This window comes from Etheostoma spectabile, chromosome 22 (assembly GCF_008692095.1).
Source record: "Etheostoma spectabile isolate EspeVRDwgs_2016 chromosome 22, UIUC_Espe_1.0, whole genome shotgun sequence".
Taxonomy (NCBI): domain Eukaryota; kingdom Metazoa; phylum Chordata; class Actinopteri; order Perciformes; family Percidae; genus Etheostoma; species Etheostoma spectabile.
In genome coordinates this window covers 16,881,870-16,900,435 of record NC_045754.1, presented here as the reverse complement: position 1 = coordinate 16,900,435, position 18,566 = coordinate 16,881,870, and the positions used below count along the sequence as shown (strand labels likewise).

Sequence of the window (18,566 nt, the reverse complement as noted above, 5' to 3'; positions counted from 1 at the left end):
CTCTGACCTCTAGCATCAACAAGGCATTCTTGCCCACAGGACCGCCGCATACTGGATGTTTTTCCCTTTTCACACCGTTCTTTGGAAACCCTAGAAATGGTTGTGCGTGAAAATCCCAGTAACTGAGCAGATTGTGAAATACTCAGACCGGCCCGTCTGGCACCAACAACCATGCCACGCTCAAAATTGCTTAAATCACCTTTCTTTCCCATTCTGACATTCAGTTTGGAGTTCAGGAGATTGTCTTGACCATGACCACAGCCCTAAATGCATTGAAGCAACTGCCATGTGATTGGTTAATTAGATAATTGCATTAATGAGAAATTGAACAGGTGTTCCTAATAATCCTTAAGGTGAGTGTATTTTGTGCGGACATAACAATTAGTCTTACACACATTTATAGACATATTTGTCTGTTTTAATTTTGTTCGCATACAATTTCTTGAAAGGCAACTTGACCACTTAAGGCGATGTATTACATTGACATTGGAGACAATAATCAGACTTCCACTTTACATGGCAAGTGTTTCCACACTAGTATGTATTTTCCAAAATGACCAGAAAAGTTATAACACTTAAAAGTGTTTGGCTGACAATGGGACTTGGCAACGAATGATGCATTCAATTCGCCTTGCTGCTAAAAGAAGGAGAATATTGTCAAACAATGCCACAGGAATCCCAGATTGCTACTTTTATTTGGTGAAGGTGTTTTTGAAAGTTTCTTCTCAAGAAAATAATTAGCTCATATTCTAAACCTTTCTTTTATTTTTGTCATAATTAATCCATTACATACAGTATATACGTAATCAACAAGAAGACTTTGACATCTCCAGAGCCACTGTGACAAACTCATTCATGATCATAACAGGTAATATCTCATATGAGCCACCAGAGCACAGTGTTGCCATGTTATTCAATTCTCACTGTCCTCACTTTGTTGTCATTGAAAAGGCTAAACCAAACGATAGCGTAGCATTACTACTGTGGATTCTAGTGCAGGTTTGTCTGGCCTGCATTAGGTCATACACATAATGGTGTTGAAGACTGAAGTATTATCACCTTTTCTATGTATTCTCTTCCTTTAGTTACCTGTACTGCACAACATTTGCAGGGACATTGTGGTTATACTGCAAACCATCCACTCTTTTGTTTAAATGTACCCTTTTCCTCTTGTGTTATCTAGTGGTTTTGTGGTATAGTCCGACTCTTTTGTCTCTTAGCCTTGCCAGTGTTTAACAATGAAATAATATTCCCCCTACAAAACTGGATGAACAGATTTCCCTCACAATAGGAGTTGTGAAATTGTCCATTACCAGAGATTACATGCTAAACAAATTATGAGGTTGATATTTACATGTGAAAACAAGGTGTGTCCACATTTTCATGACATCAAAGGCCAGATTTTAGGGAAATAAAGATTCCTAGAGAAAGAAGTAGGAAAAAGACATTGGACAAGTTGGTTTGTTGTTGCCATTAACTGTCAACAACAGATTGTCTGCCACTGAGGGACAGGCCTAAAAGCCCTGAACGAGAAGGGTAGAATTATACTGACTGTGGACATATTAGCGTGTGGAGTTTTTTTTTTTTAAATTTTGTTTCTTGTGAGGCAGGATAACATGTTTAAGCTCTTGCACCTTCCACAGATCCAACTGAGGAGACTTGTCCTGTACTCGTTTTTAGAGTCATCTTGGCTGGACCCAGAGGCATCCACATCTCCAAGCTGCTCTTATCACTTTTTGTTAACTTGGTAAACAGCATTCCACATTCATCTGCTTGCTGAAGAATATTGAATCTTCCTTTTACAAACATTAGTCACAGTCAATAAAAACAAAGTCTACAAGCCCATAATGGAGAAAGCTGAGAGAGAGAAAGAGAATGTATGTGGTTAACAAAAGATATTGACATGATCTGATTTATCATGGATTTTTTTATCACCACCTATCTCACTTATCACTTATTCCTTCCCCTCCACCCCCCACATTCTAAGTACACATACAATTCTTATTGGAATGCTGCTTTATCTGTGTATAGCCAATGTTGTATAGTTTGCAACAGATAATATTTATGGACCAAGTTATGTATTGCAATCATAATAAACTGGTCATTTTATTGTTGAAATGTAACTGTTATTTTAGCATCATTTAAATCATAAATGTGAACAGTCACCAGCACCGTAATAAACATGTAAGAGAATCAATGTTCCACCCATATTGTCATGTATGAAATGTAACAATACCCAGAAAACAGGGACCTTTTCCTCGCATCGCTGAGGGCCTGATGTGTGCCTTTCTCTGTATCAGGGGACTTTGGATTCAGTGTCTGATTGGTTGTCAGTCATAGAAAGCCGGATCAGATTGAGCTTTAAATACTTGTTATTGACAGTGTATTTATTCCAATAGAGGGAATGATGACTTTGCCCAGCTGACTTCACACAGGAGGATCAAAATCCAGAAATTATCAGGGAGAGCAGATGCCTGCTGTCTGAAAGAATTCAACTTGCTGTTTCTGCTTTCTTGGTATCTACATCTGGTAAATCTCCAAGTATGCACACATACACACCAAACCTGAAGTATTCAGAGTTTTTGAAACAGTTTATCCCTCATTGTAGATAGGATTTTAGATGTTACTGTTTGAAGGTTAAAGCTCAAAACAGGAGTAAAAATTATTTTTTATCCTCCCACTTTGTGATGTCAAGTTAAGACAATTTGATTTATTCTCCCTGGACAGACTGACATGCAATAGATGTGTGGTCTGAATAACAAACATTATAAAATGACAGTAGGCCTATAGGCAGTCTGTTATCATAGGAAGAAAATGGATCCGGGAGGATGTCAAGCAGCTTGCAGGTGTCTCCGAACAGCTAGAGCTGGAGGATCATAGAGATGGAGTGGCTTTCAGAAAGTTTGTATTATTCTTTCCAGCAGGACAAACAAGGACTAAAACTACTGTTAAGCTTTAATGGTAAATTGAGGCTGAGACCGACCTGCTAGCCAAATAACGAAAGAATAAGCAATTCATTGAAAGTTATGGCAAAAAAGTGGATTGGATTTAAAGACCTAAACAGAGTCTGATGTCTGAGGTCTATAGGGAAGTTATTTCAAAGAAGCAGACTTGTCATATTACATGCCACTCTTTAATTATTGTTTTTGTGGCCTGTGTTGTGTTCTCTGTACCCTGTAGATTGCCTCCGGTCATCTAAGGGCAGATGCCGTTATGTGTTCAGAGGATTTTTCTTGGAAACATGCAGACAAGGACCCTTGGACTTTAAGATCCACATATGATTTATTATTAGGGTTCAAACCGCAAAGCGGTAAAACCCTTCTATGTTTGTCTGTTTTAATTATTATAATAATTATTATTATTATTATTTGTTGTTGTCTGCCATGCCGGCTCAAATTCCCGTGACCTGGAATGAGCTAGAAACATGAAATTTGGGGGAATTGAATTTTGTGAACTGAATTTGAATTGTGAGAACTGAATGTAAAGATATATAAAGATCATATTTTATTGGATTTCAGTTCCAAACGAATACATTAAACTTCAAACTATACTGTTCAGATTCAGTTTTTCAATGCAATGATTCAAATTAAACAATACAATTTCGAATGATGTGATTCAAAGTTCTGTTTTTCCAATGCAATTATTAAAGTTTAGCAATTGAAATTCATATATACATGATTGAAATTCAGTCTCTGTTGGCACATATTTCAGCCCATACATTTCCTTGAAGGAGCCTACGCGGTAAGGTTTTCAAAGAAATCTTTACAACATGAGATAGAGAATAGGGGACGGCTGTCTGTAGTAGCCTCCGCCCCCACCCACCATCCCCCAACCCCTAGACAAACAGAAAATATAAAAGGAGTGGTTTACTCTGTTGGTGACAGCAACATTTACACACCTCCCAGTGTTATTCGCTGTGCTTCCTCTCTGAAAACATGAGCACAGATTTCTCCAAGAACGCAGAGGAGAGCCCGGAGCCCTGTAAGGCAGAAGTAAAGGGTAGGTTGAGTATTCTTTTTGTGTGTGTGTGTGTGTGTGTGGTATTTTTTGTTTACACTATTGATTGATTGACACACAAGACTTTTTTGCTTGTGTGTGTTTCTTCTCGTTTAGGGAGTATTCCCAGCTGGCTCCAGGGCACACTGTTGCGCAATGGCCCCGGCATCTTTTCTGTGGGGGACACCAGCTACAACCACTGGTTTGATGGGATGGCTATAATGAACAGCTTCGCCCTAAAAGATGGTTTGTCTGAAAGTTTGTTTTACAGTTGTTGGTCTGTGATTGCATGTCAGTGAAGAGAGCAGCACGTTAAACGCAGAAACATGTTTTTTTTTTTTCTTTCTGCCAACAGGTGAGGTGACCCACAGAAGCAGACATCTAAGAAGTGACACCTACAATTCTAACATGGCTGCAAACAGAATAGTTGTATCTGAAATGGGGACAATGGCGTACCCAGACCCAAGCAAGAATTTTATTTTCAAGTAAGCATGCTCTTCATTTTATTCAAACCACATGTTAAGTATTGTTTTCCTCTTGAAGTGGTCTTATTGAAATGATTCTACAAGAATTAGTTCTAACATATTGTAATATTAGTTTGCCATCATCTAACATTCATAGGTATACATTCTTGACTGTTCTGTAACATCTTTAATGACATTTTACAGTCTTGTGGGGGGGTGGGGGGGTTCATTCAGATGCAAGCGACTAACAGTTTTGCAACAGTCTTTTGAGAAACCCCCTACTGTTTCAATTCATGTGATTCAAATTAGTCCACACATCTCCACAGGACCCTCACTATGAACGCATTAGGTCATTTGTGTTGGATAACCTCCTTTTCCCCTTATAGCATACCTTTAAATGACTTCTTCTTACTTTCCAGGGTGATTAATTTTCTCAATCACACAGTGCCCGACTTTACTGACAACGGCGCCAGCAATTTCATGAAATACGGAGAGGACTATTACGCCACCTCTGAAACTAACTACATCCGCAAGATCGATCCTGTGACACTGGAAACTCAGGACAAGGTAACATCCTCCACCGATCTTGACCACTTACCAATGATCACCATTAAGATCCCATCCAGATTTCAGAGCTAATGAGTTGCTCAACTGTCTCACAAAGGTGGACTACCTGAAGTACTTGCCGGTAAACTTGGCCACGTCACATCCACACTACGACAAAGAGGGCAACGCATATAATTTTGGGACTTCAATAGCAGAGAAGGGCAAGACGAAATACCTACTCTTCAAAGTCCCTGCTGATCCTAAGAAAGGTATAAACCCTAATGACCTGCTCTTCTTGTCCTCAGTGCGTCTCTTCCTATCAGCTGTACTTTGTCAAAGATGTAGAAGTTAAAGTACAACACAAGATTATGCATCTTTAAGCATCATTTTCTTTAACTTTTGCTTTAAACCTTCAGACAAAGGCAAGAATGTCCCTGCGCTGAAGAATGCAAAGGTGATCTGCACAGTTCCCTGCCACTCCATGCTCACACCCAGCTACTACCACAGCTTCGGCATGACGGACAACTACTTCATCTTCCTCGAGCAGCCTTTGAAACTGGACATCCTCAAGATGGCCACTGCCTACATGAGGGGAACCAACTGGGCGAGCTGCATGAAATTCTGTCCCGGGGAAAATGTAAGTTTGTTTTTTGTTTATTGTCCTGTATGCTGTTCTTTATATTTATGTTACTGGACAAAGTATGACACAGCTGAAGATATCACTGTGCACAAGTCTACCAGCGTTATGGACAGAAAACCTGGGATGACATAACTGTTCATTTCTTCAACAGACTCTAATCCACCTGATAGACAGAAAGACTGGCAAAGAGGTTGAGACAAAGTACTACACAGGGGCAATGGTCGTCTACCATCACGTGAATGCTTTCGAGGACGAAGGTCATGTCATCTTCGATGTCATCGCCTACAGCGACAACAGCCTTTATGATGTTTTCTACCTGAGCAAGCTGAAGGAAATCAATAATGACCCCTACTCCAAACCAAATTACAAACGATTTGTACTTCCCATCCAGTCAGACAAGGTGGGATTAAAAAGAAAAATGAAATTAATTTTGTCCTGAAATTTAGAGAAGACATTCCTCTAACACTTCATTTTTGACTTTTTGACTGGGTTTTGCAGGGAGTGGCAGTTGGAGAGGACCTGGTGAAACTCAAGTACACGACAGCCAGCGCTGTGAAGGAGAAAGAAGGCAAACTGATGTGCCAGGCAGAGGTGTTATGTCAAGGTAAAACCAATGCCACTCAAATAGACTCTTACAACAGTCTAGTATGTCTTACAGTATTGTCTTCTTTTCAAACATACACATTTATTCTTTTCCTACCAGGTTTGGAATTGCCCAGAATCAATTATGATTTCAACGGCAGAAGGCACCGCTTTGTCTACAGCAACAGTGTGGAGGAGTCTGCACTTACAAAAGAGGTCAAATTCCCTATGGTTTTGAAATGTGGTTAATGCGGAACAGCGCTGGTGAGAACATCTGTCGAAGTGTTATTTGCCAAGAGAGACCCGAAACTTGAAGAACTGAGATTTTATTGGGAAACAGATTTTTCCTGGCAGCATTGTTTTTACAGTGGTAGGAGCAAATTGCAGAACTGAGAATTACCAGTTGGTACAACAGAAGGAAGGAAACACTTTGTTGATGTGAGAATTACTGATAGCTCCAACAAAGACCAAACCACTTGATGGCCGGGGCTGTAATACGCACATGTCCTTTCCGTTGGGTGCCCTTGTACATCAAGGTCCCTTAAACAATTGAAAGAAGTGATAAACTCAGTGAGACTTCAAAGTATTGAGTAGCAAAGCCCTTTGAAAAGAGCTTCCCTTCCCTTGTCTTACTGCATACCCACAGTGCAGAGCTATAGTGTCAGCAAAGAGGAAGGAACAAAAAGGAAACATCCTGGTTAGATATTTTTAATCCTTCCCACTTGGCGTAGAATTCCAACACCAGAACTTTAAGATTGTTTGTGATATGAAAAGCAGGACGAGCAAAAGGAAAGATTGAAACCTTATGATGATGAATAGTTGTCACACCAACTATGAACATTTATGTCATTTATTTGATGAAATATGCTCATTCATTTTACAGGTCAGTTGCGTGATCTAATTATAAATAAAAAAAACATAAATGCAAACACAAATGCAGTCATCATACTCTAATTCCATGCCATCTTTATCTAAAGAATGGGACCAAGTATTAATAAGCATTAATAAGAACCTATTTCAAGAGCATTTTATGCGTTATTCAGATCAATACCTCAGAGCATTGCCTTATTGTGAGCCCGCAAATGATCATTTAGGCCCTTTTCGTAATTAATTCAACAGATGGCTATTTAGTATAACCCCCCCTTTTTTTAGTCACTGTGAGTATATTCAGCCAAGCCTATACTAGGAAAAAGTTGTTCCCAGTTCCTTGTGCCAACTGACAGTACTGAGAAGGTCTGTTTTACACAATGATAGCTAAAGTAGGTATATGGCTTGCAGTTGGGGCAAAGTACTGTACAGGTGCATTCTACAAGATAAGCTCTCCATGCAAAGTTCAACTAATGGAAATTGAGAGCAGAGAGTCTTTGAGGACAGTGATCTTGTTGTGATGATGGCAGTGAGGCTAAAGCTCTTTAGTAACACGGTTACTGTGGTCTCATTGAATCTGGCTGTGAAGTACTCCAATCAGATGACACGTGCTCAATATGCCTAACTGGGAATTTTTTACTGGGAAGGGCTCTGGGCATTTTGTTTCAGCCAACAAATGCAACAAGGGGATACAATAGTGTCCTTGTTTGGTCAAACCATTAACACGCTTATTGAAAATCTGCTTGCATTTGCGTAATTTCCCTTCCAAAGTAGCTCCAAAACCTTTTTCATTTTGTGTTTTTTTTTGTTTTGTTTTTTAAAATTGAGTGGGCACATTGCTGTCTCCTATATCTGTAAATAATTGTTGATCAAAAGCTGAAGGCGTAATCAGAAAAGTAGTTTTTAGTGCTTTGTTGCTGTCTGTTTCTATAGGCTGAGTACAAAGCATGTCTTAACCCTCGTATTGTCTTTGGGTCAAATTTGACCCGTTTTCAAAGTTGTTGTTTTTTGCATACACAATAAATGAAGTCAAACTACGGGTGAAAAATGTTGGGAAAAGTGGCAAAATCTATGAAAAAAAAATCAAAAATACCAAAATTACAAAAACTTCATAAAAAAACGCAAAAAAACATTGATACAAGGGGGAAAAAAGGGAAGACAACACAAGGGTTAATTATTCATCCTAATCTATTCATTTACTGTAGATTGCCAAGTTTGACACAGAAACCAAGGAAAGGGTTTGCTGGAGTGAGGACAACTGCACGCCGTCGGAGCCCGTGTTCGTCCCCAGACCAAATGGAGAGTCAGAGGACGATGGTGAGAACACTGTGTGGTGTGCATGTACAATGTATGACATGTATGTACAGTGTGTTGTGTGTGAATGCTACTATATGTCATCTAATATACAAATGGATAGGAATATTGGCCTAGCGAAAATAACTCACTCACAGATTACGTCTGTATTGGCGAGACCGCATGTTTAAGTATTAATTGTATTTTGGAGTAAGTTTGAAAACCTGTTGTCATTCCATGCAATTACTTTGATTTTTTTTTTTAATACTGTGTTTTGCACTCTAAAAATAACCTCTTTTTTTCCATTTGCAGGTGTGGTCTTAGCAACTGTTATTAACTCCAACCCAGGCCAGTCTTGTTTCTTACTGATTCTTGATGGCCGAACATTAAAAGAATTGGCTCGAGCATACGTGAAAGTTGCGCTCCACAAGGACATGCATGGCTTTTTTATCCCACATGGAAATTAGTCAATTATTATGTAAAAAATGCCTTTGGAGAAGTTCCAAAAAACTGTCTTTTATGACACAGTAATCTATTTGAACGCTGAAAAACCCACTGCGGAACAGTGTTGTGCCTTGTGACAAAATCCTATTGAGCACGCAGATGATTTCATGAATTACTTTATCTCTGTAAAATTATCGTGATTGCATCAAAGCATATTTTATCGCTATGTTTATATAAAACAATTATGCAGATTTAGGATTTTGCCTGGATCAACTATGTCACTTAAACATGTATATATCACGGGTTGTTCTGTAATCCACATTTTTCTAGTGCTATGAGATCAATGTTCTTGTGCTCATTCTTTTTCTTAAAACAATAAAACATGTAAAGTACTGAGATGTACTCTCATTCTTCAGTTTCACACAAATATAAGACTGAACCCCTGAACACCTGTCAAAGCCCCTGGTTTTCAATTCCCTAGTATTACAAAACTTTATGTTAATCTAACATAAATAAACCTCTTACCTGTTCATCTAAAATAGGGACACTTCACTAGTGTGGAAAGGTTGCATTGTTGTGTCACAGCTTTGTGGTAAAGGATTACATATTGAGAACGCCATTATACATTAGATATGTAGGATTATATAAGAGTGGATAAATCCAACCCCTGGCCCCGCTCCACTCCTGCACACTGGACCTTTTCGAGATTGGAGTCCCACAACGGACTGAAGGACAATTGTCTGCTCCTCTGCCTGTCCTTGCTCTCGCCAATATACACACACTGAGACACACATACTGGTGCTTTGATGTCCACTGTCTCTGAGTTCTGCACTTGGGTTACACAAAGTCTAGCCTTAACACATATCTATAGACCATTGCTAGGCAACAGCCTGGACCCTTGTTAACTTCCTGTCATATGCTGCCATTTACATACACTTCAACAGGCAACCAACTTGGGACATATTAAGAATGTTTATGTGACATGGTCTATAAACATAGTATGGCCTAATTATTCTTATATTGGTCTACACATGTAGAGCACCAATTCCATCACATGGGCCAAAAATCTCAGTATCCATCCCAGCATAGAGAGCTAAAATTCCAAAATAGGGCGTCAACCATGAACGCTGTCCACTAGAGGGAGACGAGGACCATGTTTACTCAACCCCCTAATCTGTGGACAGGACAACATGCATGAATTCATCTTGATGCTTTTCCATTTTTCACTGGTGAGGTTTAATCACATGTCAAAACTAAAGAAAATATAACATGATCAAGGGAGCTCTACGTCTCCCACAGTGCAACAGTACTGTACCTGCCCATATGTGTAAGTTGTTCTCAATCTGCAAAGACAATGTTAACATCTCTTTCAACGAGTCATTTCATTCCTTATTCTGTCTAAAAAAATTCATAAAACAAACCAAGATAAACAAGTGATGTTATCAGTTTTTTTTTTTTTAAATAACCGTGTCAGTGTAATATGAATTCAAGATAGAATGTTCCGGAGTGTGTGTCCACATATTTGATTGGTGTAAAAGAAAAAGGTAGTGTATCGTAGCCACCGTTAAAGTACCTAGAGGAGTGGTTCTCTCTGAAGTTCATAATGAAAGGTTGACTGACCAGAGAAATGGGAAAGGCCAAATGTATAGGTAGACTGGACAAATTCAGCAATCATTCTAATAGACAACCCATAACACAGAGAAATATACGCTTCCAATAAACAGTAATATAATACACAACAATAACACACTAGTGTATGTAAATGCAATCAGAGTTAGAACTTCGCTCATCTCCAGCGGCAAATCAATTCTTGATCTCGATACCCACTGAAAACCAAATCCCATTCACAACATACACATACACATACACACAAACACTGACAGACAAATATTAAGATATGCTAAACGGCAGTGTATTGATCTAGAAAAACTAGGACACATTTTGATATAGATGCTTTTTGTATGCAGACTATAAAAACTTTACACCTTGTACATATGAAAAGAACTCCTGCATCCATCGCTATCACATACAACAAGACTTATGTTACAGTGAAAAAATGCATTAAAAATGCTGCATTTGGGGAGGAACATAAGCATTATCTAGTATAAGCACATACTGACTGCATCAGTGAGGCCTGGCAGTGTACACAATAAGGGTTAGTGAATATTCAGTGTAAAAGAGCTCGAAAGTGGCCAAGCAGATCAATTCTGTGCCTAGTATAGCCTGCGTTTTGACCTGATTTGGACTAGCCCTGTCTGTAATCTTAAAAGTGCCAGATTACAGTATTATGGAACCACAAGTCTTTAAATTTGAATCAGTGGTGTTTGAGATACCACACCTGACAGACGGCCAAACAAACCCTCTCCCTTGAGATCTTCAGTTGAACTTTGAAAAACCCTGGCCCATGACAATTGCAAGATAACGTCCAGCAAGCTCAACCAAAATTCAACAGATGGATAAAGAAAGAGAGATCCATGGCCTAAATAAAACACATATACGAATAAAAATCATTGAGGGAGATTGGAATTAGTCAATAGTAATAACTGATAAGAGGGAGCACACTTGTGCAGGCAGTTACAAGAGGAGCAGAGGAATAGTGGGTGACAACATTTTCATTCAGTTGAAACACTTAAGCCTGCACCAGAAATCTTAAATGGCTTCTGTTTCCCTTCTTTCCTTTCCTCTGACTCCACTGGCCGTCAAACAGCGCTGGTTGTGGTTGTTGACGCCATTCACCGTGGTGTTTACCCTACATCACATTCAATCTCATATGAGCAGCTGTGGAAGAAAGGCAGCAAGGAAAGGAGGCTTTTTAAGGAAATTGGGACAAACCCAAGAGCAGAAGGGAGCCTGCGCTGTGGTTGCCATAGCGACGATGGGGGGACAGTGGCAGTAGAGGATTATGTCATGTCTATTCACAGTCATTAGCAACTAGCTAGTTAAAGGCCTAGCATTCAGGGATCAGGAAGCCAAGAAGATGCAGGTGTTTGAGTCCACAAATGTCTGTTTAGCTGCCATCAGCTTGAGTCTCCCCTTCTTTAGCTGTAGAGTCCTCGCTTTTCTCAGTGTTTTCTCCCTCATCCCCTGACAGACAAAGAGAAAGGGGGACAGAGAGAGACAGATAGTCAGTATCATGCATAAGTTACTACTTATGGAGTCAGTGATGCGAATGGAGTTGGTTGAATCAGCGAATAAGTCACCATGAAAAAGGCAGGTAGAACCAGTGAATATTCAACTCATAACACCTCATGTTTTAAGACATACAAATACTAAGTCTCTTAAAAAATGTACATGTACTAGACCTACCATTCGCCTCATAAAATATACAGAATATGTATGAGCTTAACGGGACACAAGTGCAGAGAACACAACTCACACACATCATTTTTTTTCATTTTCAGAGATAAAAGGCACTGAACTCACTTATTAACTTTTTTAAAGGTCCTGTAGATAACTTTTATAAAAAAAAAAAAAATTTGCTGAAACCTTTCATATATTCTGAGATAAGGTATGAGGCAGATTATCTGTAAAAAAAAAAAAATCCTGTTCCTCTCCCCTAATGCTCCTGGCATTTGCAAGTTTCCACCGTCAGAAAGAAAATGACCAATCAGAGCTGAGGAGTCTAATGACTGCTGTTAATGCATTGCGTATTTCCCACCTCAAATATTTTCAGAAACATATTTTAGGGTACTATTTAGCTGTAAAATAAGGTTTGTGACAAGTCACGCCCAAACCAAGCTCTGCCCACTGTACAACTGGCAGGAGCAAACTCTCATTTTTGAATCGAAACAGTACACTAAAATATGTTTCTGAAAACATTTGAAGCGAGAACTAGGCAATACAGTAACACACTCTTGATAGATATTTGATCAGCGCTGCCTAGTTTTGTAGTTTGACCGCAAATTACGAGCAGTGATTGACACTGGATTAGAGACTCCTCTGCTCTGATTGGTTTCCTTATGCCATGAGGAGCACCGGGAGGAGGCAGAGGAACATTGTTCTTTTTGAAACCAATGGTCTGATTCAAGTAGTGCTGTCAGGATATAGTATTAGTTCTTAGGAAACTTAGTGTTTCCAAGACTCAGCAACCAGGATCTAGGAGAACAGTGTGTATACAGTGTTCTTTGCAGAGGAGGCCAGTGGGATTCCCAGCCGCCAGAATGTCGGGAAACGCCCGGGACATCCCCACATTCAGCACCATGGACAGCGGTCATGACGGAATCTTTGACTTAATATGCAAATGTTGTTCATTCCAAAAAATGATAGCACTGGACAAACTATGTCTTGTACATCACTGAAATATCAATTCTCAAGTCATTCCACGTTACACACTCACACACTGGGATTCCAAACTAGTCATGCGATGTCATCAAATATGAAGGTCAAACATCCAAGTGAATTAACGAAAAAGCAAAACATTTTTGAGTGGACCGGAACTTTAATTTTCACTATTCTTTTTCTCCCTCAGTGGAAAATGAGAACAAGTTTTGTATTCATGCAAAGCCAATTATTACAATAAATATACATTTTAACGTCATTTCCAAAATTCTAACTTTTGTGCTTTGGCATCCTTGGCACAAAGAATCAAACACGCGTCCATGTACACACCGTCCTCCTAATGCAATTGAAACACATTGGAATGTTTTTCCTAATCAATGTTTTATCGTTGCCCTGTGCAAATCCGTGTAACAATGTCTACCTCAATTGTGCAGCGTGCATATTGCTGCTCATTCTGTCCTCATCTTCAGCCTTCTCCATGTCCATGTCATTGCTATTTTCTATCCATCCACCAGATACTCTTGTACTTTCCATCTTTTCATCACCTGACTGCCCCATCCTTCTACACGCCCATTTCCACTCCCCTCCTCTGCTCTGCGGTCTTCCCCACCCCCCTGCTCGCCTGCATCTCATTCCCTCATCAGTCACTCACTACATATAGCAGTCCACTTCCTTCATTCCCTTGGCAGATTATCATCGGTGTTGTTCCTCACCTGACTTGTTGATCTGTGCCAGACTCTGTGACAGGTCAGTGGCTTCCTCAGCTGCAGGGCCTGCTGGGATATCATGGATGGCGTTCCTGCGGCCAGACCGCCGAGATGCGATAAAGTCCTCATAGGTCGCCTCCACATCCGTCATTGCTAACACACCTCACCATAGCAGGGCCTGACTCAAGCAGCAGCACAGGTACACCTGGACACACACACGCACACAGACACGCAAATAAACATGTGTTAGCTTTTGTAGGAAAACCACGAAAATGAAATGTTAAGAATGTGTGCCCATTGTCCTAAGCAGCTGTGCACAACCAGTGTTTATGTTGACAAAAAGCAAATGACACTGGATTACCCCTGCAGAGGAGACACATTCTGCAAAAGGAATGCTAGGCAGTGGCATAGAAAGACAAATAAGGATACAATTGATGCAATACAGCAACCAAAACACAACGGGTAATTATGGCACCAGGGAGGACAGTACAATGCACTACAAGCTTTTCTCAGACTTAATTTCCCTTTTGACATCTGACGAATGGTTTGGTTCCAATATTGGGTTTTTAACTAATAGGGAAATTTGCAAAAATGACCTCAGCTCCCACATCCAGTCATTCCTATTTCCAGAGCCAAGCAGGCTGTGATTGACCGTGGCTATTTTTGGGTGCTCGTTTGTCATCATCTGAGCATGCTCCCACTCAGCTGTCGAATTCTAAATGGTGTCAAGACGGAATGACCCAACAGATGTTGTCCATGTACAATCGCCAGCCTCAGCATAGGGAAGCAAGAGACACGGGATGACTTTTCATATATAAAATATAAAACTAGAGACTCCGTGCATCCTCTAAGAGACAAACCGTGATGCTGAGTCAGTGACGATAGTGTATCGCTGGATTTTGCAAATAGTAAAAATCTGCATGACAGTCATACCTTTAGAAAATGAATGGATATTCTTCAGTGTTAATGGGTCTGACCAAAGATCCAAAAGGAGAAGGTACATTCAGCAAAAAATGAATACGCAAAAAACAAAGTTTAAGTTTTGTGTATTAAGGTCATTTTCTAAAGTATTATGAAATGAGGTACGACATTCTTGTCCAAATCTTTATATAGAACATGAGGCAGAATGCCTAGTTACAGTATAGTAATGGCATATGTTTCCTATGCTCATATTCAATGAAATGAGTTTACAGTTTACATAATTTAGCTGTGTGTGTGTGTGTGTGTGTGTGTGTGTGTGTGTGTGTTTGTGGTTGTGTGTGGTGTCAATTACATATGAAAAGCCTGGTTCTACTTAAGATGTCAAAAAGAACTTAGATTGTCTTTATTCTGAGAACCCAGAAAGATCACATTACCCAAGCAAACAGGGCATGTGTGTGTGTGTGTTGTGTGTGGGGGGGGGGGGGGGGGGGGGGGGGGCGCCTGCAGAACATTAGCAGTGAGTGTGGCATGAGGAGAGTGCAGGCATTGAGTCTCATGCCAGTGTTATTCTAGGTGGCCTGCATGACGGAGAACACACTCTCTCTTTCTCTGTCACACACATTTGCACACAAACACAGGCTGTACTTCTAAACAACCATTTTCAAAAATCTTTATTTAATACCTTATTATTGTATCACCAATATCTCGATTTACAATATATTAATGAGCAGCTATGCATTAATAAAAATGTTATATAGGCTAATACAGCAAAGTATTTCTACACTATCCTTTTATATCCTATAGGTGACAGGATTATGAAAGGATTAGTTAGTAATAAAGTCCCCTTGCTATGATTATGCATTAGTTGTCTTTAGTTCGATGAAAACCTTTATTAGTGTATGATTCAAACATTGTATGTCTTTTACATGTATCATCTTCTAAAGGCTAAGTGGAGGCACGGTAGCGCATCCAGTGAGCTATAGTCGAGCGCAAAAATAGGTTCTCTAATAAATTTGCATTGTTGACACAGACACACTATGAGACATAACCTTTACATAGCCTAAAGACATGCTGGAACAGGAAGATCGACAACAATTTTTTTCCAATAATAAATCAACAGTCAACATGTATTTCTATGATAACAAAGATCCCCATGACGCTCAGCCAGTGCCACCCAGCCTGCATGGCGTTACACATGGAATTACAATACGATGCCAGGCATGCACAATCTATTTCTACAATTATTATTATTATTATTATCATCATCAGCAGCAGCAGGGTACCTGTTTGGATAAAAGGGCTTCCCAATATTCGCAGGGGTCAATCACACCAGTTTACATGTCCTCCGGTGTTATGTGCCTTCTGGTTTTTCCACCTACTGGTTTCCGAGGCTGTCCAGATGCCTTGTAAAATCAAACGGCTACCCACGTCCACAGATTCGCTACAATTCATAAACATTTTACTGGCCTTTGGTCGCACCTCAATAAAAATGTACTAACTAAACAAATATCTGAGCACCGACACTACAATAACATTGTACAGCGGGAAAATTGTGTTTTAAAAAAATTACGATGATCCGTGTCGTGTGGGTTCGAACCTTCTTCGGCAAAAAAAACAACGGCATAAGAGTCCACACACCGTCCTCTACACCATCACACCTTCACGTTTTTCATGAAAAAAACTTTGATTTCTCTCAGTGGAACAGGATTACAAATTAACAGAGCAAACCGAAACCTTTTGTTACCTTGATTAGGTTTGAAATTAGAATAATCGTACGCTATAACCTCCTGCTACACCTCGGCTCTGTCCATGTGCAAGGACTCGTCAAAACTACCACGGGCAGCACACGGTTAGTGAAACAATCTGTCATAAACAAATGGACCTCGGGCTGGAAGCGCGTGATCTCGAGCCTCTAAAACAGCTACAAAACACGTTTCTTGGATTCTTTATTTGCCCTTTTGTGTAAGGGGGGCTTTTCTCTGACCATTTATGTCTTATAGGACTTTCTATGTTTTGCAGAAACAACTATTCAAAGTCCTTATAAAGTGCTTCAACTGGGCCGCTATGTTCCCATTCAAGTAAATGGGACAGCATACAGGATGTGGCTACTGTCGTTACAAACTAAATTCCTGCATTTCTGTGGATTCTGTTGTGCAGTTTTGCCGACCTCGTTGACAATAAAGAAACATTGGAATCTTCATTGTGTTTTCATTTTTGTCTGAACGTTACTTGAACGTAAATGCTTCTGTCTGTATGAAGTATCGGGAGCACTCATAGGACAAATAAGTTAAACAACGTTCACCTTTCGTCTTACACCACTTTAAAAACTGATTTGCTGATATCTGGATGCGTAGATGACATAATATAGCCTTTGCTACAACACCAACAATTCAAAAGATTGGGCACAAACTAACATTTCTTAAACAGAACTTTGTATTGTAGGGGTTTCAAATGCGTGTCTTCCGTCGTAAACATAACGTTCTAGGCTATTGATATATGCATTTGAGGCACGTCAATAGAAATATTGCTTCTTCCCATAAATCCAAGAAACGTGTTGTTGTAGCTGTTTTAGAGGCTCGAGATCACGCGCTTCCAGCCCGAGGTAACCAGTTGTTTTAGACAGATTGTTTCACTAACCGTGTGCTGCCCGGTGTAGTTTATGACGAGTCCTTGCACATGGACAGAGCCGAGGTGTAGCAGGAGGTTATAGCGTACGATTTAATTCTAATTTCAAACCTAAATCAAGGTAACAAAAGGTTTCGGTTTGCTCTGTTAATTTGTAATTCCTGTTCCACTGAGAGAAATCAAAGTTTTTTTTCATGAAAAACGTGAAGGATGTGATGGTGTAGAGGACGGTGCAGTGGACTCTTATGCCGTTGTTTTTTTTGCCGAAGAAGGTTCGAACCCAGCACGACACGGATCATCGTAATTTATTTTAAAACACAATTTTCCCGCTGTACAATGTTATTGTAGTGTCGTGCTCAGATATTTTGTTTAGTTCAGTACATTTTATATTGAGGTGCGACAGGCAAAGGCCAGTAAAATGTTTATGAATTTGTAGCGAATCTGTGGACGTGGGTAGCCGTTGAGGTACAAGGCATCTGGACAGCCTCGGAAACCAGTAGGTGGAAAAACCAGAAGGCACATAACACCGGTATTCCCCATTACACTCACAAAAGAGGATTTACCAACGTCAAGCCAATGCCGCTATACAACTGCTTCCGGGTACAATTTCAAAATAAAGCCCTTATTGTGTAGTAATACAGCCTAAAACCAGAGCTCGAAATTGTTTTGCATCGCCGGCCAAGTTTAGCCTGGTCCCTCCAGACTCTCTCGCGCATAGGCCTACATTTCATCTGTAGCCTGCAGAGAAAAGGCCAGGCTAGGCCAAGTTGCCAGCTCTCGGAGTTTCCTCTGTTTAATTAATTAATTTATTTTTATATATATACCACATCAGTAACCTAGCTACCTGCATCCATTTAAATATAAGCCTTTTTGGTAAAAACAGAATAACTGTAATAATATTAATATTAATATTAATATTAATATTAATAGTAATAGTAATAATAACCCACATCACAGTGATATCCAGAAACTGTAATGCCAACTGCACAGTTATGAGTAATAAAAAAAAAAATACATTTGCCTAGCCTGGCTCTACTTAAGATGTCCAAAAGAAGCTTAGGTTGTCCTTATTCAGATGAACCCAGAAAGATCACCCTGACATTTTTTAATGAAAGTCAAAAGTTCAGATAACAGATGGCCAAACAGGGCAGTTATTGTGTATGTGTGTGTGTATCTGTGTGTGTGTGTGTGTGTGTGTGTGTG

General features: G+C 39.8%; 1 protein-coding gene and 1 long non-coding RNA gene across 2 annotated transcripts; one reads left to right on the top strand and one right to left on the bottom strand.

Annotated features, from left to right (window-relative positions):
- The first annotated feature begins 3,884 nt into the window (after window positions 1–3,884).
- bco1 (beta-carotene oxygenase 1) lies at window positions 3,885–9,083 on the top strand. The gene is made up of 11 exons (XM_032503753.1): window positions 3,885–3,999; window positions 4,114–4,242; window positions 4,352–4,481; window positions 4,880–5,027; window positions 5,125–5,275; window positions 5,423–5,643; window positions 5,798–6,046; window positions 6,145–6,250; window positions 6,350–6,444; window positions 8,301–8,412; window positions 8,701–9,083. Exons 1-11 carry the CDS (start codon window positions 3,936–3,938, stop codon window positions 8,853–8,855), a joined length of 1,560 nt encoding a protein of 519 aa, XP_032359644.1. The 5' UTR covers window positions 3,885–3,935; the 3' UTR covers window positions 8,856–9,083.
- A 426-nt stretch (window positions 9,084–9,509) lies between these two features.
- LOC116672128 (uncharacterized) lies at window positions 9,510–16,137 on the bottom strand. Its single transcript, XR_004327472.1, has 3 exons — window positions 16,022–16,137; window positions 13,824–14,022; window positions 9,510–11,916 (listed from the first exon to the last, which is right to left on the bottom strand). It is a non-coding gene; the product is annotated as an uncharacterized LOC116672128 (long non-coding RNA).
- Between the last annotated feature and the right edge of the window lie 2,429 nt (window positions 16,138–18,566).